Source organism: Ranitomeya imitator, chromosome 3 (assembly GCF_032444005.1).
Source record: "Ranitomeya imitator isolate aRanImi1 chromosome 3, aRanImi1.pri, whole genome shotgun sequence".
NCBI classification, from domain to species: Eukaryota; Metazoa; Chordata; class Amphibia; order Anura; family Dendrobatidae; genus Ranitomeya; species Ranitomeya imitator.
Genome location: NC_091284.1, coordinates 543171766 through 543195706, shown reverse-complemented (window position 1 = coordinate 543195706; position 23941 = coordinate 543171766). Strand labels below are relative to the sequence as shown.

At 42.5% G+C, this 23941-nt stretch overlaps 1 protein-coding gene across 2 annotated transcripts in view; it reads right to left on the bottom strand.

The window, feature by feature from the left end:
* The window catches only part of LOC138670479 (cohesin subunit SA-2-like), a 164072-nt gene that overhangs the window by 47661 nt on the left and 92470 nt on the right, over positions 1-23941 (bottom strand). For both annotated transcript variants that reach the window (XM_069757868.1, XM_069757869.1), the window contains 6 exons: positions 21722-21814; positions 19362-19451; positions 17407-17613; positions 13287-13360; positions 12146-12233; positions 11939-12019 (listed from right to left, as the gene is read on the bottom strand). In XM_069757868.1, the coding sequence (XP_069613969.1) occupies positions 11939-12019; positions 12146-12233; positions 13287-13360; positions 17407-17613; positions 19362-19451; positions 21722-21814 (633 nt within the window). The remainder of the gene's footprint in view (positions 1-11938; positions 12020-12145; positions 12234-13286; positions 13361-17406; positions 17614-19361; positions 19452-21721; positions 21815-23941) is intronic.

The following is a 23941-nucleotide window of genomic DNA, read 5'->3' as shown; positions in this document are numbered from 1 at the left end:
CCCAATAGAAAAATATCAGAATATCATGTGCAGGGTATATAACATCAGTAATATAAAATAATACTGGACCCTAGAAAAGACATGGGTAAAAAGCCCCCAATAGAGAGTATATAAGTACAACACCTGCCTGTCAAGGTAAACTAAATGAAGCGGACACTTGTGTATACATACAATGAACACTAACTGGTAGAACAAGAGCTCATATACCCCATAACATGATCTATGACATTTAAATGAGGGAAATAGCATAAGCCCTATAGACTAAATATACAAGCCATGCAGATGTCAGATAAAGAAAGCCCTTGTCACTATCCTAACTTGCCAACAGGCAGTAGTAAATGGAGAAAGAGGCATACAGATACGCACAACAATACGAACAAAAGAAAAGGCCAAATGCGCCAAAAAAGGATAGCTGCCAAAAGCAGAGACTGGCGCTAGAGCAGCATACCACTGGTCAAGGGGGGACAAAGAGGAGCCCAACGCGTGTCGCCACTGCGTGGCTTCGTCAGGAGCAAGTGCTCATGTCCGCGCATTGACTACTATTTATACCAATCTATCAGAAAATGTATCATACCAGCTGAGCGGATCTTCAAGCAGGTGGTGGAGACATGTGTCAAATAACGCCGCGGCGCCATAGTACTGGGCGGAAGTACTACAGCGTCATGCACACCCAAAGAAAGGAAGTGTACCAAAGAAACGCGAATGCGCCGGGATACCGGTTGCCATGAGAACATCCAAGCGCCATGGTACAAGGCGGAAATGCCCCAGCGTCAAGCACACCTAACAATGCATGGTGTGCCAATATGGCGGAATATGACATGAGTGCGCATGCGTGAAAGCTCTATTGGCAGCGAATTGCCATTAATACGGATGCCTATAGCATACAAAAAGGGGAGTCAAAAGGCAAACCGATAGACGCTGTATGCAGGCGTTAAAGAAACGCCAGTAGAGCAATGTATTAAGGAACAGCATAGCATACCAAACAGTGAGAGCATAAAGACGCAAAATATAGACAAGTAATTACAGACACTGAGGCTCCGTTTGCGCAGAAACTATATATATAGATCGTGCCAGTCACTGTCGGCACTCAAAAGAAACGCTCAAAGGGGCATATACCAATGGGGACATATAAGCGCCGTACACCGGTACATAAGATGGACAAAAGAAAGGTCCTATGAGGATGTATCACATAAATACTATGGACCAGTCAAGACCCGGCAAAACATATGTCTAACAAGATATACATGCCGTATACTTAAAAAAGGAGACCAATACCAGTGCTAGTATTAGATTGAGAATTTTTCAATTTATATACTAGTCTTATCACATAACCTATGTAAATCCCCCATCCCAGAAAATACAAATCACAAACAAAGATTCAGGTTAACTGCTGCACTATACAAAAATTAAAGGCAGGATGGCGCAAGTCCTAAGAGTAGAAGAATGGATCCACCTGCCATATTGTAGCTTGTTCAGTCAAGTGATAAGAAGGGATAACATGAACAACATAGTGGATGACAGCAGGGTCACAGTTTTTTGTAAAAGCCTGTGAAAAGTAGTTCTTCATTAAGGCCCCGAGGGGCCAAACTCTTCAAATTGAATATCCACTTAGTTTCACAACGAAGTAGACTATTAATAATGTCGCCTCCCCTAATGTTAGTATGGACACTTTCAAGTCCCATAACTTTAAAGGCTGATGTCTTGCCCTGATGTTCATCCAAGAAGTGCATTGCCACCGATGACAGAACCTTCTTCCTTTCCCGATCCCTGCGGGCCGTGGAGATGTTAGAAAGATGTTGTTGAGTACGTCTCCTGAGTTCCTGTGTCGTTTGTCCAACATACACTTTTGGGCAGTCACAAATGATCGCATACACGATATTCCTGGATCTACAGGTGAAGAATTCCCTGGGCCGAATCTGAAAAGGGAGAGTGGATATAGAATAACCATCTTGTGCAATCATATATTGACAAACCGTACACCCACCACAAGGGTACGAGCCATATATCCTGATACCCCTATTTAATCTTGGGGTAGGACGTTGATAGTGACTATGGCACAGGGTGTCTCTCAAATTTTTGGCTCTTCTAGCCACAAGGCTGGGTGAACTTGACACAAAGGGTACGATTCTTCTCTCACTCATAAGGATGTCCCAATTATTTTGCAATATTTTACGAATGTCACCCCACTGGTTGTTATACGTGGTGATTAGAGACAGAGGTCGAGATGAATCGCGTACCTTTTGGGAGAGAAGACTACTCCTGTCTTGTTCACGGGCATGTTGGAAAGCTCCCGAGATGGCCTTTTTAGGATATCCCCTCTTCTTGAATCGGCCCGAGAGATCTCTAGCCTGTCGCAAAAAATCAGTGTCGGTACTGCAATTTCTTCTCAGTCGGAGGAACTGTCCTTTAGGAATACCCTTCTTGAGATGAGGTGGATGAAAACTTGTATAGTGAAGCAGTAATTTTCCTGAATAAAGAGCTTCCAATACCTGAATTGTGGATAGAGAATTTAAGATCCAAAAAATCAATACTATGGTCTGAAATAACAGAGGTTAGTTTGATGTTAAGAAGGTTGTCGTTTAGCTCCAAAATGAACTTATTACATTCTTCCACAGGGCCAGACCATATTAGCAGAATGTCATCGATGTAACGTTGCCACGTCAATACATTAGATCGAAACGCCTCATGTTTATACACTATCACTTCCTCCAACCATCCAAGAAATAGGTTGGCGTATGATGGTGCACAACGTGCACCCATCGCTGTCCCGGATAGCTGACGAAAAAACTTTCTATCAAAGACAAAATAATTTTTGTCTAAGATAAAAAATAGCAGTTGGAGGATGAAGTCCTTATGTGCTGCAGCCCTATGTTCATCCTTTTCCAAAAAATACATGACAGCCTGCATACCTGCTTGATGCTGGATACTGGTGTAGAGAGATTCGACATCCATGCTCACTAGTAGCGCGCCCGCAGGGATCTCCAAGGTTTCCAAGATCTGCATGAGATGAGTCGAATCCCTGGTAAATGATTTTAAAGAAGTCACCAGAGGCTGCAAGAAATGATCCACATAAATGCAGGGTCGTTCAAAGATACTTCCTATACCGGAGACTATAGGCCTACCTGGGGGTTCAATTAAAGACTTGTGGATCTTTGGTAAGGCATAGAAAGTAGGGACCACAGGACAAGGTGTTACCAAGAAATCCATCTCCTTCTTCGTGATGATCCTATCCGAAAAAGCCCTATTGATGAGACCATCAATTTTATCTTTAAAAACCCATGTGGGATCAGAGGGTAAAGGAGTGTAACAGTGCCCTACATTAAGTTGGCGCATGACTTCTTTAACATATAATTCGTGTGGCCATAGGACAACGTTACCTCCTTTATCTGCTTCGCGTATTAAAAAGTTGTTATTGGTTGTTAAACCCCGCAAAGCCTCTCTCTCAATCTTACCCAGATTATCTAGTTGGTGTGCATCTGGCCTGAGTTTTTCAATGTCCTTGCATACTTTCTCGAAAAAAATTTGAACTGCTGGAAATAAGGAGAACGAAGGTGTAGCTTGGGAAGGAAGTCTTCTCGTGAATCTAACCAGATTATCCGGAGACTCGTTTTCCTGTAGCAATTCTAAAAGATCACAAAAGACACGTCTTTCATTATCCGGTAGTGTGTCAATCAGAGATGGTTGATGGTATAACAATTTGAAAGTGATTTGACGACAAAACAAGTATACATCCTTGACAAGAACAAATTTATCAAGTGGGTTCATAGGGGAGAATGAAAGACCCTTTGAAAGTACTCTTTTTTCAATATCTGAAAGAGTATAAGTAGAGAGGTTTATGATTTGCAAGTTACCTTCTCATCCATCATTATTCGGGACATCAGCTAGGGTTTCTTGTTGAGTCTTGTTTCTCTCCTGAATGTCGGTGACCACTTTCTGTACCCTCTGCCCCTCTTGCGGGTGTAGTTTACTCTTTCTCCGACCCCGCCGACAGCGCCCTCTGCGTCGCTGGGGTCCGAGGATAAAAAATCACTTGAAGAAATATCTTGTCTAGGGAGGGATTCCGTTATACCTCTCGGTTCTTCGGCAAGGGGGCGTCTATTTCCCCGATGTGACCACCTGTATGCCCTTCCATTACCAAAGTCCATTCTGTCCCTATGAAATTTATTTCTTTTACGATTAATCACTTCCTTTTCAAACGTATCTATTAGATCTTTAAGTTTCAATTGAAACGGGCTAACAAAAATGTTCATATCAAAATCCCCTAAAGTACCCTCACAAACCAGTGAGGTCCAGTATTATTTTATATTACTGATGTTATATACCCTGCACATGATATTCTGATATTTTTCTATTGGGGCCTTTGTCGAGTAGGTTGGGCATTTGTCTATACGCACATTAGTACAATTGTTGAGTTATTGTATTATACCCTTTCTATATTTATATTTGTTATGGCCATAACAACTTCGTACTTATAGGGCAGATTATTTGTCTCTGCTTTTCAACAATTGTTTGTATATGTTTTATGCGCTTTTTTTCATATACATTATCTGTCTATTATGCTATGTATCAGCTGTGATATGTTTGCACTACAATTAGAATATTAGCTTTGGTCTGGTCTCGGGGGGTATTCCCTATTTTGGGATGTACCTGTTCTGTTTTTAAATGTTTTTACTGTGTGCTATGTCCTGTTTTTTGACCTTAATAAAAACCATTTAGTATTATTATTACTGAGTTTCTTGGAGATCCCCGGTAGCTGTATGTCTTCTTTTTCTTTTTGTTTTTGACAATACTTTTTCTGACATACCCCGGGTAGATCCCAGTCTGTTATAAGGATGATGGTGCCCTCCACCCTCCTTACTTGCTTACTTGTTTTGGGGTGATACTAGTTTCCCCCGTTTCTGGAGTTGTGGCACATCAGTAAGCATTCTAAATAATTTTTTCTGTCTATTTGAATTTTGGAATATTGTTGTATCATTGTTCATTTCCAGCATGGATCTTTCTAGCAGGGAGACGGCTTGGAGCAATAGGGCTTTAGGCCTCTTTGATAATAATGGTGGTAGTACCAGTGTTGGTGAGCCCAGTAAGGAAACGGATTTTCAGGCTTTGTCACAAAAAATTATTGGTCTGCATAAATCATTAACAAAAGTATGGTGGAACATCAGGAGTCTTGAGGAGTATAAGAAAGCGGGATTTATACCCCGTGGGCTACGTGTACAAATTTTTCCCGCATGGGAGGTTTCCCCCGATTTCCAAAAAATATGGGAGACAGGACTCGCGAAATGCTCCACCATACTGATTGACATGTTAATTGAACACGACCAGTCGTTGCTTATTAAAATCAAAAATGAGATTAAGGTTTGTGAGGGTACTTTAGGGGATTTTGATATGAACATTTTTGTTAGCCCGTTTCAATTGAAACTTAAAGATCTAATAGATACGTTTGAAAAGGAAGTGATTAATCGTAAAAGAAATAAATTTCATAGGGACAGAATGGACTTTGGTAATGGAAGGGCATACAGGTGGTCACATCGGGGAAATAGACGCCCCCTTGCCGAAGAACCGAGAGGTATAACGGAATCCCTCCCTAGACAAGATATTTCTTCAAGTGATTTTTTATCCTCGGACCCCAGCGACGCAGAGGGCGCTGTCGGCGGGGTCGGAGAAAGAGTAAACTACACCCGCAAGAGGGGCAGAGGGTACAGAAAGTGGTCACCGACATTCAGGAGAGAAACAAGACTCAACAAGAAACCCTAGCTGATGTCCCGAATAATGATGGATGAGAAGGTAACTTGCAAATCATAAACCTCTCTACTTATACTCTTTCAGATATTGAAAAAAGAGTACTTTCAAAGGGTCTTTCATTCTCCCCTATGAACCCGCTTGATAAATTTGTTCTTGTCAAGGATGTATACTTGTTTTGTCGTCAAATCACTTTCAAATTGTTATACCATCAACCATCTCTGATTGACACACTACCGGATAATGAAAGACGTGTCTTTTGTGATCTTTTAGAATTGCTACAGGAAAACGAGTCTCCGGATAATCTGGTTAGATTCACGAGAAGACTTCCTTCCCAAGCTACACCTTCGTTCTCCTTATTTCCAGCAGTTCAAATTTTTTTCGAGAAAGTATGCAAGGACATTGAAAAACTCAGGCCAGATGCACACCAACTAGATAATCTGGGTAAGATTGAGAGAGAGGCTTTGCGGGGTTTAACAACCAATAACAACTTTTTAATACGCGAAGCAGATAAAGGAGGTAACGTTGTCCTATGGCCACACGAATTATATGTTAAAGAAGTCATGCGCCAACTTAATGTAGGGCACTGTTACACTCCTTTACCCTCTGATCCCACATGGGTTTTTAAAGATAAAATTGATGGTCTCATCAATAGGGCTTTTTCGGATAGGATCATCACGAAGAAGGAGATGGATTTCTTGGTAACACCTTGTCCTGTGGTCCCTACTTTCTATGCCTTACCAAAGATCCACAAGTCTTTAATTGAACCCCCAGGTAGGCCTATAGTCTCCGGTATAGGAAGTATCTTTGAACGACCCTGCATTTATGTGGATCATTTCTTGCAGCCTCTGGTGACTTCTTTAAAATCATTTACCAGGGATTCGACTCATCTCATGCAGATCTTGGAAACCTTGGAGATCCCTGCGGGCGCGCTACTAGTGAGCATGGATGTCGAATCTCTCTACACCAGTATCCAGCATCAAGCAGGTATGCAGGCTGTCATGTATTTTTTGGAAAAGGATGAACATAGGGCTGCAGCACATAAGGACTTCATCCTCCAACTGCTATTTTTTATCTTAGACAAAAATTATTTTGTCTTTGATAGAAAGTTTTTTCGTCAGCTATCCGGGACAGCGATGGGTGCACGTTGTGCACCATCATACGCCAACCTATTTCTTGGATGGTGGGAGGAAGTGATAGTGTATAAACATGAGGCGTTTCGATCTAATGTATTGACGTGGCAACGTTACATCAATGACATTCTTCTAATATGGTCTGGCCCTGTGGAAGAATGTAATAAGTTCATTTTGGAGCTAAACGACAACCTTCTTAACATCAAACTAACCTCTGTTATTTCAGACCATAGTATTGATTTTTTGGATCTTAAATTCTCTATCCACAATTCAGGTATTGGAAGCTCTTTATTCAGGAAAATTACTGCCACAAACAGCCTGCTTCACTATACAAGTTTTCATCCACCTCATCTCAAGAAGGGTATTCCTAAAGGACAGTTCCTCCGACTGAGAAGAAATTGCAGTACCGACACTGATTTTTTGCGACAGGCTAGAGATCTCTCGGGCCGATTCAAGAAGAGGGGATATCCTAAAAAGGCCATCTCGGGAGCTTTCCAACATGCTCGTGAACAAGACAGGAGTAGTCTTCTCTCCCAAAAGGTACGCGATTCATCTCGACCTCTGTCTCTAATCACCACGTATAACAACCAGTGGGGTGACATTCGTAAAATATTGCAAAATAATTGGGACATCCTTATGAGTGAGAGAAGAATCGTACCCTTTGTGTCAAGTTCACCCAGCCTTGTGGCTAGAAGATGCCAAAAGGAGAGCAATTCAGAGCAATGATTTATAAAACAAACTTTAATTGTCATAAATAATACAAAAACATATATCAAAATATTACACTATCTAATGACTAGAGCACAGGATGAATGTCCCAGGAATGCTGGAAAAGCGCCCATCCCCCCGCTCCCCCAGATGTAAATACCCTTGTAATGGTATGCATAAGAAAAAGCACCTACACTATCCAACCAAAGTCACCCCAAAGCAGTGGGACTCTATAGTAATGCCATTAAGTATGGTGGTGGAAAAAGGGTGCTAGCACTTACCACTACACAGAGGTAGGGGGGGGCGGTCAGGCGATGGTCCCCAACGCACGTTTCGTGGCCACCAGTGCCACTTCCTCAGGGGGATAACCATGTACTGCCTAACAGGACCTTAAAATAGCCCTTGGCCCCGGTCACATGGTACACAGCAGCCAATCACAGTGGCGCCATCGGCACATGTGCATTGTGTCCGGCAAGTCCCAGCAGTGGAAATCAGCGTCAGACCAGGTGCGCACGCCCAGGACAAACACTGATTTTTTGCGACAGGCTAGAGATCTCTCGGGCCGATTCAAGAAGAGGGGATATCCTAAAAAGGCCATCTCGGGAGCTTTCCAACATGCCCGTGAACAAGACAGGAGTAGTCTTCTCTCCCAAAAGGTACGCGATTCATCTCGACCTCTGTCTCTAATCACCACGTATAACAACCAGTGGGGTGACATTCGTAAAATATTGCAAAATAATTGGGACATCCTTATGAGTGAGAGAAGAATCGTACCCTTTGTGTCAAGTTCACCCAGCCTTGTGGCTAGAAGAGCCAAAAATTTGAGAGACACCCTGTGCCATAGTCACTATCAACGTCCTACCCCAAGATTAAATAGGGGTATCAGGATATATGGCTCGTACCCTTGTGGTGGGTGTACGGTTTGTCAATATATGATTGCACAAGATGGTTATTCTATATCCACTCTCCCTTTTCAGATTCGGCCCAGGGAATTCTTCACCTGTAGATCCAGGAATATCGTGTATGCGATCATTTGTGACTGCCCAAAAGTGTATGTTGGACAAACGACACAGGAACTCAGGAGACGTACTCAACAACATCTTTCTAACATCTCCACGGCCCGCAGGGATCGGGAAAGGAAGAAGGTTCTGTCATCGGTGGCAATGCACTTCTTGGATGAACATCAGGGCAAGACATCAGCCTTTAAAGTTATGGGACTTGAAAGTGTCCATACTAACATTAGGGGAGGCGACATTATTAATAGTCTACTTCGTTGTGAAACTAAGTGGATATTCAATTTGAAGAGTTTGGCCCCTCGGGGCCTTAATGAAGAACTACTTTTCACAGGCTTTTACAAAAAACTGTGACCCTGCTGTCATCCACTATGTTGTTCATGTTATCCCTTCTTATCACTTGACTGAACAAGCTACAATATGGCAGGTGGATCCATTCTTCTACTCTTAGGACTTGCGCCATCCTGCCTTTAATTTTTGTATAGTGCAGCAGTTAACCTGAATCTTTGTTTGTGATTTGTATTTTCTGGGATGGGGGATTTACATAGGTTATGTGATAAGACTAGTATATAAATTGAAAAATTCTCAATCTAATACTAGCACTGGTATTGGTCTCCTTTTTTAAGTATACGGCATGTATATCTTGTTAGACATATGTTTTGCCGCGTCTTGACTGGTCCATAGTATTTATGTGATACATCCTCATAGGACCTTTCTTTTGTCCATCTTATGTACCGGTGTACGGCGCTTATATGTCCCCATTGGTATATGCCCCTTTGAGCGTTTCTTTTGAGTGCCGACAGTGACTGGCACGATCTATATATATAGTTTCTGCGCAAACGGAGCCTCAGTGTCTGTAATTACTTGTCTATATTTTGCGTCTTTATGCTCTCACTGTTTGGTATGCTATGCTGTTCCTTAATACATTGCTCTACTGGCGTTTCTTTAACGCCTGCATACAGCGTCTATCGGTTTGCCTTTTGACTCCCCTTTTTGTATGCTATAGGCATCCGTATTAATGGCAATTCGCTGCCAATAGAGCTTTCACGCATGCGCACTCATGTCATATTCCGCCATATTGGCACACCATGCATTGTTAGGTGTGCTTGACGCTGGGGCATTTCCGCCTTGTACCATGGCGCTTGGATGTTCTCATGGCAACCGGTATCCCGGCGCATTCGCGTTTCTTTGCTACACCCCGCCATCTTGGTACACTTCCTTTCTTTGGGTGTGCATGACGCTGTAGTACTTCCGCCCAGTACTATGGCGCCGCGGCGTTATTTGACACATGTCTCCACCACCTGCTTGAAGATCCGCTCAGCTGGTATGATACATTTTCTGATAGATTGGTATAAATAGTAGTCAATGCGCGGACATGAGCACTTGCTCCTGACGAAGCCACGCAGTGGCGACACGCGTTGGGCTCCTCTTTGTCCCCCCTTGACCAGTGGTATGCTGCTCTAGCGCCAGTCTCTGCTTTTGGCAGCTATCCTTTTTTGGCGCATTTGGCCTTTTCTTTTGTTCGTATTGTTGTGCGTATCTGTATGCCTCTTTCTCCATTTACTACTGCCTGTTGGCAAGTTAGGATAGTGACAAGGGCTTTCTTTATCTGACATCTGCATGGCTTGTATATTTAGTCTATAGGGCTTATGCTATTTCCCTCATTTAAATGTCATAGATCATGTTATGGGGTATATGAGCTCTTGTTCTACCAGTTAGTGTTCATTGTATGTATACACAAGTGTCCGCTTCATTTAGTTTACCTTGACAGGCAGGTGTTGTACTTATATACTCTCTATTGGGGGCTTTTTACCCATGTCTTTTCTAGGGTCCAGTATTATTTTATATTACTGATGTTATATACCCTGCACATGATATTCTGATATTTTTCTATTGGGGCCTTTGTCGAGTAGGTTGGGCATTTGTCTATACGCACATTAGTACAATTGTTGAGTTATTGTATTATACCCTTTCTATATTTATATTTGTTATGGCCATAACAACTTCGTACTTATAGGGCAGATTATTTGTCTCTGCTTTTCAACAATTGTTTGTATATGTTTTATGCGCTTTTTTTCATATACATTATCTGTCTATTATGCTATGTATCAGCTGTGATATGTTTGCACTACAATTAGAATATTAGCTTTGGTCTGGTCTCGGGGGGTATTCCCTATTTTGGGATGTACCTGTTCTGTTTTTAAATGTTTTTACTGTGTGCTATGTCCTGTTTTTTGACCTTAATAAAAACCATTTAGTATTATTATTATTGAGTTTCTTGGAGATCCCCGGTAGCTGTATGTCTTCTTTTTCTTTTTGTTTTTGACAATACTTTTTCTGACATACCCCGGGTAGATCCCAGTCTGTTATAAGGATGATGGTGCCCTCCTTACTTATCTCTACACAGAACCCTTCCATACGTTCCAAGTGCCTGAGAAACTGAATAAAGCCGGACACCTAGACACATCTATCTCTAAATCCCACAAAACAGTTGCTTGCTTCTTGGCATAAAGCCCTTTCTATCCGGAGTGTACAGTATATAAACTCTGCCCACATGTCATTAATGCACATCAACTCTGGTGGGCCCGTTGTGCCCACACACTCCTGATTATTCTGTTTGTTTTTTTGTTGTTTTTAAATCCCCCATTCAGTCCAGTAGTAGGCCTTTTAATATAGTGCTAATGGTCTTCAACGAAGGGGTATGGCTCACAGGATTCTCTGGTGGCTGTTCTATATAGTTATCCTGTGAGGAAGGCCCCTTTGTAAAGACCATAAAAATTAGAACTAAATAAAAAGGTCCATGATTAATAATAAAACTCTATGCTCAAGGGAGCAGACGGAATAAAGAGTGAGAACTGGTCACTTTTACCTGGTGACAGGACCTCTTTTGGATATATTTTGTACAGCTAAGTATTACAGTATATAGCGCCTCTGTACACCACCAAGTTACATATATAGAGCATTATCCCCTTGAAGCAATGCTTCTAATATAGAAATCTTTCATGTTTCAATACCAAATGCTCTGCCCCTGCTGGCACATGGAGAGGTTTTACATTAGAGATTGGGTACACCTTGTCGAGGTGGGATGGCTTTTGCATTTTTTTTGTTGGAACAGTGTAGTAAGTACCCAACCTTACTTACATGTACTATCACTATCTGGGTATTTGATGCATTTGTTATTATCCTAGCTTATGTTTGTTAGTGGCCACAGGGTGAAGGTGCACCTACACATTGCCCTTATACTTTGGGTTCATTTAGTGTAGTATGCAACAAAAAGATATTCAAGTTTTAGAAGATAACAAAACAAATGAATGATAACAACAGAAAAAAACTGGAGAAAGGCACCTGTGTATGCAGATCTTCTATTATCGGTAACAGCTGCCACAGAATGGCATAATACGTGCACTGGAGAGCAGGCAGCATCAGCTACACAGGGAAGATAAGATACATTGATTAAACAGTTTCCTTCACTTTTGAGTGAGGTTATGCGTTATACACTAGGTTACAGGACACATAAATGGTAATGTGCAGCTGCGGTGCCCGTATCGTTACCTCGACTGGCAAGCGTTGTCGCTGGGCATCAAACGCAAGGAGTTCAGACGTCTTCTGATACAGATCCCACTCACTGAGATTGTGAGCGCTATAATGACATACAGAGAAAACATCACCTCGCATTCATATGTCTAGAAATCAGGGGGGAATGGAAAGAGGGGAAGTGGCAAAAGTCATGGAAATGGCAAATTGTCAGGTGCAGTCAGTGCTAAGTGATACTTTTGTAAAATATTCAATCCGAATTAAAATCAAATATATTTTTGGGGGACTTTCTGACTGTAAGCATCTTCCTGCATTAATCTAAAAAATGGATCTGCAGAAAGGATAGAAGTGAGAAATGAATTCATGCAATGAATCCATTTGTTTTAATTTCACCACCTTATACTGTCACTAAGTCACTGCTGTAGAAGGCGCTAATTTACCTTCTGTAGGTTCAGGATGGTTTTTACTTCCCTCTTACAAGGTAACTAAATCATCTCTATTCATGTTGTGAGGATGACCTAGATAGAACAAAGTATTCCACCAAAACCAAAAATGGATCTGGATGTTGAAGAAATGTATAAATACGTATAGAACCCTGAAGGATTATTTTAAACCTCTACAGAAGTCATTTCAGATTATTACTTTTTTTTACATCAAAGAATTAAAAAGGATTGCCCATTACTTGCCAACACTGCCTAATCAATTCAGGACCCCAATGAAAATAAAAACTATGGATACTCACTTCCTGCAGTGGTGCCATTCCAGTGATGTTGGCGCCGCTGCTCCTGGAAAGTGACGCGACTTACTGGGTTACGTGCCCGTTGTAGCCAATGAGAAGTCGCTCGTCAGCTGCAGTTTTTACTCTTTCGTCAGAGCAATTATCCTAATAAAATATTGATGAGCTGTGGCCACTCATTGGCTGCAACTAGCATGTGACACAACAAGTCACGTCACTATCCAGGAGCAGTGGCAGCGACATCACTGGAACGGCCCCGCTGTGGGAGGTTAGTAGCTATTGGTTTTATTTAAACAATTGATTAAGCAGAGGTTGTCCAGTAGTGGACGACCCCTTTAATTTAAAAACATCGAAGGTAGAGCTTGCTCAACTGCAGGGGGCTTGGCACTCAAGCAATGTGTGCAATGTATGCAAAAGTCTCACTTGTGAAAAGCTGCGAGTCTCCTTAGCGTGCAGGACATCGGATGCACATCTTCGGCAGTCATAGGCTCTTCTCCCTACAACAAAAGCTTCATTGGTTCACTTTGAGCTACCTAGGAGTACTTAAAGGGAACCTGCCACATGATTAATAGCGTCCGATGCATGAGTAACATAAATCAGGGACCCGCTGCTGCCTTTGAACATCTAGTTTATACTCTAAAACTCTGAAGCATTTCAGAAAAAGTGCAGCCCTGGATGAGGTGATTAGCCTAAGAGTCACTGATGTCTCCATGCCCTCTCCACAAGACTGACAAGTCTCTGCCTACACACTCCATCAGTTTAGCTGAATAGGTGAGGAGAAGTTTTCAACTAGTTTTGTTTCATAAATGCAGCAGTGATTCAGAGTAAAACACAAATATTCAGAATGCAAGAACCAGACATATCGCATCAGCTGCACGGGTCCCAACACTGGAGGACTCCCCTGCACCAGCTGGACATGCGTCTTCAGACACATGTACTGCAGCACAGGGGACTCGTCAGCTCACTGCGCTACAATACATGCCGCCAGCCAATCAGAAGTCAGCAGCAGACGTTAGCATGCACCTGACTAGGGCACACCCCCAGGAAGAGGCACATTACATCAGGAAAGGGCCCAAGATGAGGCACGTTATCACAAGAAAGGGCACACTACCACAGAAATGGGCACATTACCCCAGGAAGGGGTCCAGAGCACCAGGAAAGTGCACATTATACCAGGAAGGGGCCCAGGATGGGGCACATTACCCCAGGAAGGGACACTTTACCCCAGGAAGGGACCCAGAATGGGGCACTTTATCCTCAGGATGGGGCACACTACCCCGGAAAGGGACACATTACCCCAGGAAGGGGCACATTATCCACGGGAAAGGGCATTTACCCCAGGAAAGGGCCCAGAATGAGGGACATTATACGAGGATGGGCAAGATTACCACAGCGAGGGGATGAGGGTGGGGAACATTATACCAGAATGGGGCATATTATATCAGGTTGGGGCACCTTACCACAGGACATTACTAAAGGAAGCCTGATTATTACGTGATAGCATCCTCTCCCACCTCTCATTTTATTATAAGACCTTAATAACATCTTCTTCCACCACCTAATTCATTATGATGCTATCAGGGCCTTATAATGAATGTGTATGTGGGGGCTAGAAAAGGACACAGGACAGGGACTAAGACTATGTGCACATGTTCAGGATTTGCAGCAGAAAATTAGCTTGAGTGAAAAACATTGCAAGAACTGACACTATGCAGATTTTCATCTGCAGCAAATTTTAAAGGAAAAAATAATCAACATGTACATGAGACCTCCTGCATCTCATTCACTTTGCTAGTACTGTGTGTCTACACAGCATTCAAATGAATTGGGGAGAGTCACAAAGACTAATTTATATTTATTGGGCGGCGTAGATTATAGTTAATGGGGAGAACAGCTCTGGCTTATCAGTTTATATTACAAAAGGTGCGTGGCTAATAGTATATTAATGGTGGGGTACACATTTGTAGTCAGAGGTGCAGTGCGGGGGATTTTTTTTATTCGGGAGACAAATGTATGTATAGAATATATGTGACCTTATTATTTTTAGGGCTGCGGGGATCATCGTGACAAGACGAGTCGTGGCTAGGAGATGTCAACATGAAGGTCTGACAAAATGGAGAAGAAGTAACAAAAAACTACTCTAATAAGACGAGACATCAGAGGTAAGTTCCTGGATGCACTTATTTATTCTTTATACTGTGTGACTTGGAGTAATTCTGTTATTTGTAAAACGACGCCTCTTAGGCCACATTCTCACATTCATGTGAAATGTCCATGAGCTGACAGATTTTTTGAGGCACACGGGCTCATAGTTTTACAGATCCATTCATATATCTTTGAAAATCCTTGATCGGAGAATGAGATCTGTGAGACTCGGAGCATGTCTATTTCTGATCTGAGTTTGAGGACACACTCAATGGGTCGATGTGCTGTCTGAAAAAAAAAAATCAGGCAGCACACCGACACTTCACACAGATACAGGAATGTAGACTTATTATGTACTAGCTATTGAACCCGTTCTACGCCCGGGTGGCGAGCATTTATATTGGTATATGGTCTCCATCCTGGTATGTGCTGCTCCATCCTGCGCCCCCATCCTGTCATGTGCTGCTCCCATCCTGCGCCCCTATTCTGTCATGTGCTGCTCCCATCCTGCGCCCCCGTTCTGTCATGTGCTGCCCTATTCTGTCATGTGCTGCTCCCATCCTGCGCCCCCGTTCTGTCATGTGCTGCTCCCATCCTGCGCCACCGTTCTTTAATTTGCTGCTCCCATCTATATGCCCCATACGCTGCTCCATCAAGGTTTATGGCCCCATAAAATGCTCCATAGTATATGCCCCGTACACTGCTCCATAAAGGTTGATGGCCCCCATAAGATGCTCCATAGTATATGCCCCCGTACACTGCTCCATAAAGGTTTATGGCCCCCATAAGATGCTCCATATTATATGCCCCCGTACACTGCTCCATAAAGGTTTATGGCCCCCATAAGATGCTCCATAGTATATGCCCCCGTACGCTGTTCCATAAAGGTTTATGGCCCCCATAAGATGCTCCATGGTATATGCCCCCGTACACTGCTCCATTATGGTTTATGGCCCCCATAAGATGCTCCATAGTATATGCCCCGTACACTGCTCCATTATGGTTTATGGCCCCCATAAGATGCTCCATAGTGTATGCCCCGTACGCTGTTCCATAAAGGTTTATGGCCCCCATAAGCTGCTCCATACTATATGCCCCCGTACACTGCTCCATTATGGTTTATGACCCCATAAGATGCTCCATTATGGTTTATGGCCCCATAGGATGCTCTATTGTATATGCCCCGTATGCTGCTGCAATATATAAAAAAAAAAAAATACCATACTCACCTATGGTCGCTGGGCGCCGAGTGCTAGGGGGCCTGAGCAGGCGGGGACACCGGCGCGCTGTGGGGGTTAGGTGCCGGTATCACCGCCAGCTCAGGCCCCCCAGCACTTACTATATTCACCTGGCCCCGTTCCACCGCTGCGCGCCGCCATCTTCCCGGTCCTCTGGCTGTGACGCCGGCGCGCATTAAGCACGTCATCGCGCCCTCTGGACTGAAGGTCACAGGCCGAGGACCGGGAAGATGGCAGCGCGCAGCGGTGGAACGGGGCCAGGTGAATATAGCTCATACTTACCCTCCTGGCGGTCCCTGCTTCTCTGTTGGAGATCGCGGTGTGCGTTCAGTGTTTACGCATACCACGATCTCCTGGGAGCGTCACTCTGTGAGGCCCAGACTGCGCCAGCGCTAGCGCTTGCGCAGTCTATAAAGGCTTAGGACAGAGTGACGCTCCCAGCGTTATATTATAGATAGCACATGGCTCTATGTAATCTGATATGTAAGGTATGGTGCTGTACATAACAAGAGAGGGCACTGTGTCATAAAGGATGGTAATATATACAATAAAGGAGACTATATAAGATATATATATGAAGCTTTGTAGTAATAACAGGAAGGGGACCCCAGACACATTTCTTGCACAGGGGCCTTCAGCTGTCAGTGGCCATCCCTGGTTAGAACCGCTCTTCGATTCAAGCTTCCTGTGGTTCGCGTGGCATGTATCATGTGGCAAGTTCCCTTTAAATTAGGAAAAAAGCTGTGGCTGAAAAATAACATCAATCTAGCCCACATATAATCCTCTAAGGTGACAGTGCTTGTAAACAGGAAATTATAGGTGGCATAAAAATTGGTAAAAACAATAAAATGCCATTCACAAGCTGAGCATTGTAGTTCCATTATAATGTGTAATTATGTACTATGGAAAACAGGTCACATGTTATACAATGAAGGGATTGTTGTAACCTTTACTGTACAACGAACAGAGCAATCGCTTCAGGGTAGTTTCACTGAAACGCTATCCAAGTCTTCACTCGAGGAGGAAATGTGCTGGTACACAATCACAATACCAAAGTAGGAAATGTCAAGTCATTTCTTAGTAGAGTTCCATAATGGGAAAGTCTCATTCCCAGAACTACAGAGCCAAGTCCAATGGATACGCACAACAATGTGACTCACCTCCTGCAGAACATCATCCAGCATTTGACTGTAGGTGTCCACGAGATGCTTGATCAATTCTTTTTTGGAAAGACTGACCTGACAGTTCTGGCTGGTCTGGCTTTCATTACTGAGACTGCTGTATGTTTTGGAACAGACTTCGAGCACCTCTAGGTCTGAGTGACTTACAGCTATGCTTCTCATCTGTTTCAGCAAGGCCTCTACATGCTGCAATTCAATGTGAAAATTGTGATACGTCTAAAGTTAGCTTCAAATTTATTTTTTTAATTAGGTAATTTTTTATAACCACTAAATTTTTTTCTCCAATTTTCCATAGATGTAGAAAGAACATTGAAACAGTTTGTATATGGATATACATAAAGAGACAGTTATATGCCCCAACCATACCCCTCCACCTTTCTTCTCATAACAGAATGCATTATACGTTACATTTTTCACTGTCCTCTCACCCCTAACATAGATTCTGAACCATCTTATTACATTTATATAGAATCTGGTACCTCGCATTGGAAATATAGCTACAATTCTAAATCCATCATTCTATCCCTGAGTAACTGTGCCGAGGGTAGTCGTCTAGCCATGGACCCCATAACGTTTTCCTATTTCCGCATAGAATTTCTTTATATATATCGTATATTCCTTTCTCTGATTATTAAATTCACTTGATTTTGAAATTCAAATCGAGGAGCCGAATTTCGAATCCATCTAGAAGTAATACATTCTCTGTCTTGGAATAAGATTCTTGATATTAGTTATCTGTACTCTATCAAAATCCAGGGCCACAATCGGGGAACGCTTGACTACGTCGGGCCTGCGTGGGAACATTTTTTGCAATAAACTGGTGAACGAGGGGCAGTCTCTTGTTTTTTTTTCTCTCTTGTTATGTTTTTCAGGTTTCCATTTCTGGACTACTTCGGATTTGGTGGCCTTCCCAGGACTATGTCGTAGCTGAATGTTTTTTTTTCCCTAATAAATTGGTGAGAGGTTTGGGGGAAGTGTTTTTTTTTAAATAAACTATTTTTTTGGAAGGTGTGTGTTTTTATTTTTGATTACTGGGCTAGTGATGGGGGTGTCTGATAAGCACCTCTCCTTTATTAACCCAAGGGCTTGATGCCAGCTGTGATTTTTGACAAATCACAGCTGACATCAATCCCAACTACCTTTACTCTGATTGCCACTGCACCAGGGCAATGGGGACAAGTGAGGCAAAGCGCCAGAATTGACAATCTATTCTGATGCTCCACTTCTGGAGCATCTGCGGGCTGGTATTTTTAGGCTGGGAAGTGCTCAATATCCATGGACCTTCCCAGCCTGATTGTAAAGACACACACACACGTGAAACGTAAAACAGCCAGGGAATGCACGGACAGTGCAGTGCTTGAGGATCGAGGAAAAGAGGAGCAGGACCTGGCAGATCACGTGACGGCCGGGAAGGCGCCGGACCCAAGCTCCAAGAACTGACGAGAACCGACAGCTAGGTGAACACTGGATACGTAGTCAGGCAGGCTGAGGTCAGAAGCCGGGAAGACGAACAGTAGACAGGGACAAGAAAGAACGATGGTGGAGGACAAGCCGAGGTCAGTAGCCAGACGGGAGCGCAGGACAAAAGAACAAGACAGAGAGTGGTCAAAGACAGAGCCAAGGGTCAGAACTAGAGAGTACAGAGCGGTATCGAATCAAGATGCGGAAACATAAATAGAGCCTAAGCCGGGTCATACACTGGAAACACAAGCACACATAGGCACAACGATATCAGAGCAATAACCTGGGTCAACAACTCAAGCCGGGTAAGCAAAAGTATCACTGACACAGAACAAGGCCAGCAGCAGACCTAAATAAAATATATGCATATATTACAACTAGTATTCTGTAACTACAAATCTGTCTACGCCAGCTTTTCACAGAGGACGAAGTGGGCAGTTTGTAAGGAGACTGGTGAGAAATTCGTTACTTACTTTTTCCATAGGGGCCTTAAAATATATATCTTTATCAAAATATCGTGGGATTTGCAAAAGATTTATCACTTTATCAGGATTTGTTGAGAACTGTGTAAAAAAAATAATGAAACAAATGAATGATGGCAGTATGGAAATAACACAAATCATGAGATCATTTTCCACCTCAATGCTAGGGTCACACCAGCGTATATTCTCTCATCCCACCTGCGTTTGATCACAGTGTGAGCATAATATGATTCTTTTCTCTCAGATGAGATCCCCTGCTGTCCCACTGTCTGTATACTCTCTTGCTCCCTCCCCTGCCCAGCAGCTGTGGTATGATCAGACCATGTCCCTGTATGGCCAGACACTGCCAAGATTATCTCAGCACAGGAACAGTTTTTTTAACCCCGGAGGTATTTTTGTTTTCGTTTTTTGCTCCCTTTCTTCCCGTAGCCATAACGTTTATATAGTTTGGTCAATATGGCTATATGAGGGCTCGTTTTTGGCGGAACGAGTTGTACTTTTGAACGACACCATTGGTTGTAACATTCCGTGTACTGGAAAACGGGCCAAAAATTCCAAGTGCAGTGAAATTGCAAAAAAGTGCAATCCCACAGTTGTTTTTCTTACCATGTTCCCAAAATGCTAAAACTGACCTGCCATTATGATTCTCCAGGTCATTACGCGTTCATAGACACCTAACATGCCTAGGTTCTTTTTTATCTAAGTGGTGAAAAAAAAATCCCAAATTTGTTTAAAAAAAAATTGCGCCATTTTCCAATACCCGTAGCGTCTCCATTTTTTGTAATCTCGGGGTCAGGTGAGGGCTTATTTTTTGCGTGCCGAGCTGACGTATTTAATGATACCATTTTGGTGCAGATACTTTCTTTTGATCGCTCGTTATTGCATTTTAATGCAATGTTGTGGCAACCAAAAAAACTTAATTCTGGCGTTTTTACTTTTTTGGCATTACGCCATTTAGCGATCAGGTTATTTCTTTTTTAATATTGATATATCTGGCAATTCTGAACACGGCGATGCCAAATATGTGTATTTTTTATTTTTTTATTGTTTTATTTTGGGGCGAAAGGGAGGGGATTTTAACTTTTATATTTTTAAAAACTTTTTTTTATTTTTGCCATGCTTCAATAGTCTCCATTGGAGATTAGAAGCTGCCATAACCTGATCGGCTCTGCTACATATAGGCGACGGTCAGATCAGATTAGCAGAATTGCTCACTTGCTATGAGCGTTGACAACCGGGTGGCGCTCATAGCAATCCAACAGTGACAACCATAGAGGTCTGCTGGAGACCTCCGGTTTGCCATGCCAACCCATCGGCAACCCGCAGTCATGTGACACGGGCGCTGATGGGCGGGATTTCCAGCACGGTTGACAGAAGCGCTTGTTAAATGCCGCTTTCAGAGTTTGACAGCAGCATTTAACTAGTTACCAGCTGCGAGTGGATCATGATTCCACTCGCGGCTGTTAGAGGCACATGTCAGCTTTTCAAAACAGCTGACATGTGCCGGAAAAATATGGGCTCAGTGCCAGAGCCCACATCAAAGGGAGGGAGTCCGACATTAGCGTACTATTACGCCCGATGTCGGAAAGGGTTTAGAACACATTCAGTTATTACTACTCAAAGATCTACTGAATAAAATGTTGATTCAAATTAACTTTGTTCATAGGAAAACTCCTTAAAGCCCCCTTATACATTGGATGGTTTTTGTCTGACCAATGATTCGTCTGGCAACGATCTCTCCAGAGTCCACCATACACAGTAACAGTATTCTCGGCCGAGTGCTCCTGTGTTCTCTATGAGAGAGTATGTGTCAGACGTGTCTTGTAGTAATTTATCTCACTTAGAACAAAACTTTTGGCAGTCCGAAATTGGACATTCCAGATCCTTAACAGTCCATGACCCCCATACACATTAGACTGTCAGGGGAAACCGTCAATATCGGCAGGTTCGGCCTACATTATTGTAAAGTGCATGGGGAGATTTTGGCTACAGTCTTAAAATGCACCAAATTCATCGACGTGGTTAACATATGCCACAATTTTGGAACACTTTTTACATATTATGCTGCACATTAAATCATGCCCCTTTCTCAGTAAGCCCCCTTTTCAGCAAGGGCCGCACTCCCTTTTTTGGCCAAAGCACAAAAGTGTCTAAACCGCATAATAAATATGTTTGGGTAGTAAAAGACAGTTTTTTTAAGCAAATTATGCCAGAATTCTGCTGAATGATAAATCTACTCTAATATATCTTGTCTCTTGACAGAGATCTCAGATCTGAAAAACGGAATAGGAGTGATTACAAAAATAAGAATCCATTGCAGATGAAAAGGCACCGATCATCTCTTGTGTTACCTTAGCCAGCATCAAAGGAAGGGTTTCTGCAAAGTGTTGAGTAATTCTTTCCTTGTCTTCCAGTTGTGCTTTCTTCTCTTTGGCAGACAGGACCTTACATAAAACAGCAGTGGTGTGAATTCAAACTACAGCTGGCTAGTAACACTAGAACATCTTCAATATGAAGGGAATGTATTCAGTGTAACACAGTCTAGGAGTAGGAACACGATGCCACTGATAAAAGCATAATGGTGCACAGTTTCGGAGAGAATATGCCCTATAAATAGGCTTACAGCTAAGGTCCAGCAGCTGCTCGTATTCTGGGATATCACAAGGAATATACTGACTATTCAGCACAAGAAGCAGCAACAGCTAAGAGTGACGCTGCATATATTCCACCACTGGTTCCTGACAACTACTATACCGTTGTGTGAAAAAGTGTTTGCCCCTTCCTGATTTCCTATTCTGTTTGTCACAGTTAAATGTTTCACATCACCAAATAAATGTAAATATTAGACAAAGATAACACAATACACACAAACGTTGTCCTAAAGGTAAAAAGTGTCTGGCACTTCAAAAATAGATAAACCCAATTCCGAACTAATCCAAAAAAGGCGAATGAAGAGAATCAGAATAATAACCTAAAATGATTATACTTTATTAATACATATTAAAATACAAAAAAAAGGGTAAAAAGTGTACAAATGACCAAAAAAAACCTGAGCGCTCTAACCAAGGTGGGACACTGTACTACGTTCTTATGCCATAATCAATACTGAGAAAAAGAATTGCACAAATGCCATAAGATAATGTAATGACAGTATTCAGATCAGCGATCATATACGGATATAGTGCACAAACTATATTAATTACTCAGTAAGGCAAAAGTACTGTAAAGGTGTCACGGGGCTACCGCGACAGAGAAGTTCCAGAGAACTGCAGCGCTCTGGGCCTCGTTCACACACAGTGAACAGAAGCTCTTCTCCTGTATTTTGACCTGGCTGCTTTGTGCCAGCAGTGCAGGAGTTAACCTTATTTACTAAGTTGCTGTGAGCTGGGTCTTTCAGCTGAAGGTGATTTTGTAATCTCCTCCTCTATATAGACCCAGCCTTGACTACAGCTAGTGTCAGTGATCAGTTCTGCTGCCTGGCTTGGAGGTTGAAGGAGAGTGATATTTGGAGCTTGGAGGTTTATTACAGAGACTAGCTGAAGAGCCCGGCGTTGCCTGGGCATAGTAAATATCTGTGGTTAGTTATAGCACCTCATGTCTCTTATTTTCCCATCACGCCTCTCATTTTCCCAATCACATCTTTCATTTTCCCCCCTCACATCACTCATTTTCTCCCTCACTCCACTCATTTTCTCCCTCACTCCTCTCATTCCCGCCTAACACTTGTCATTTCGACCTCACATCTGTCATTTTCCGATCACTACACTATTTTCCCTCACTCCTCTCATTTTGTACTCACACCTTTTCATTTTCACCTCACACCTCATTTTCACCTCAGTATATACATGTTTGTCATCTCCCTTATATATAGTATACACCTGTATGTCATCTCTTGTATATAGTATATACCTGTATGCCATCTCCCCTGTATATAGTATATACCTGCTGTGTCTCATCTCCCCTGTATATAGTATATACCTGTATGTCATCTCCTCCTATATATAGTATATACCTGTATGTCATCTCCTCCTATATACAGTAAATACCTGTATGTCATCTCCTTCTATATATAGTATATACCTGTATGTCATCTCCTCCTGTATATAGTATATACCTGTGTGTCATCTCCCCTGTATATAGTATATATCTGTGTGTCATCTCCTCCTGTATATAGTATATACCTGTAGGTCATCTGCTCCTGTATATAGTATATACCTGTATGTCATCTCCTCCTGTATATAGTATATATCTGTGTGTCATCTCCTCCTGTATATAGTATATACCTGTATGTCATCTCCTCCTGTATATATATATGTACCTGTATGTCATCTCCTCCTCTATATAGTATATACGTGTGTCATCTCTCCTGTATATAGTATATATCTGTGTGTCATCTCCTCTGTATATAGTATATACCTGTGTGATCTCCTGTATTAGACCTCGTTAACACGTTATTTGCTCAGTATTTTTACCTCAGTATTTGTAAGATAAATTGGCAGCCTGATAAATCCCCAGCCAACAGGAAGCCCTCCCCCTGGCAGTATATATTAGCTCACACATACACATAATAG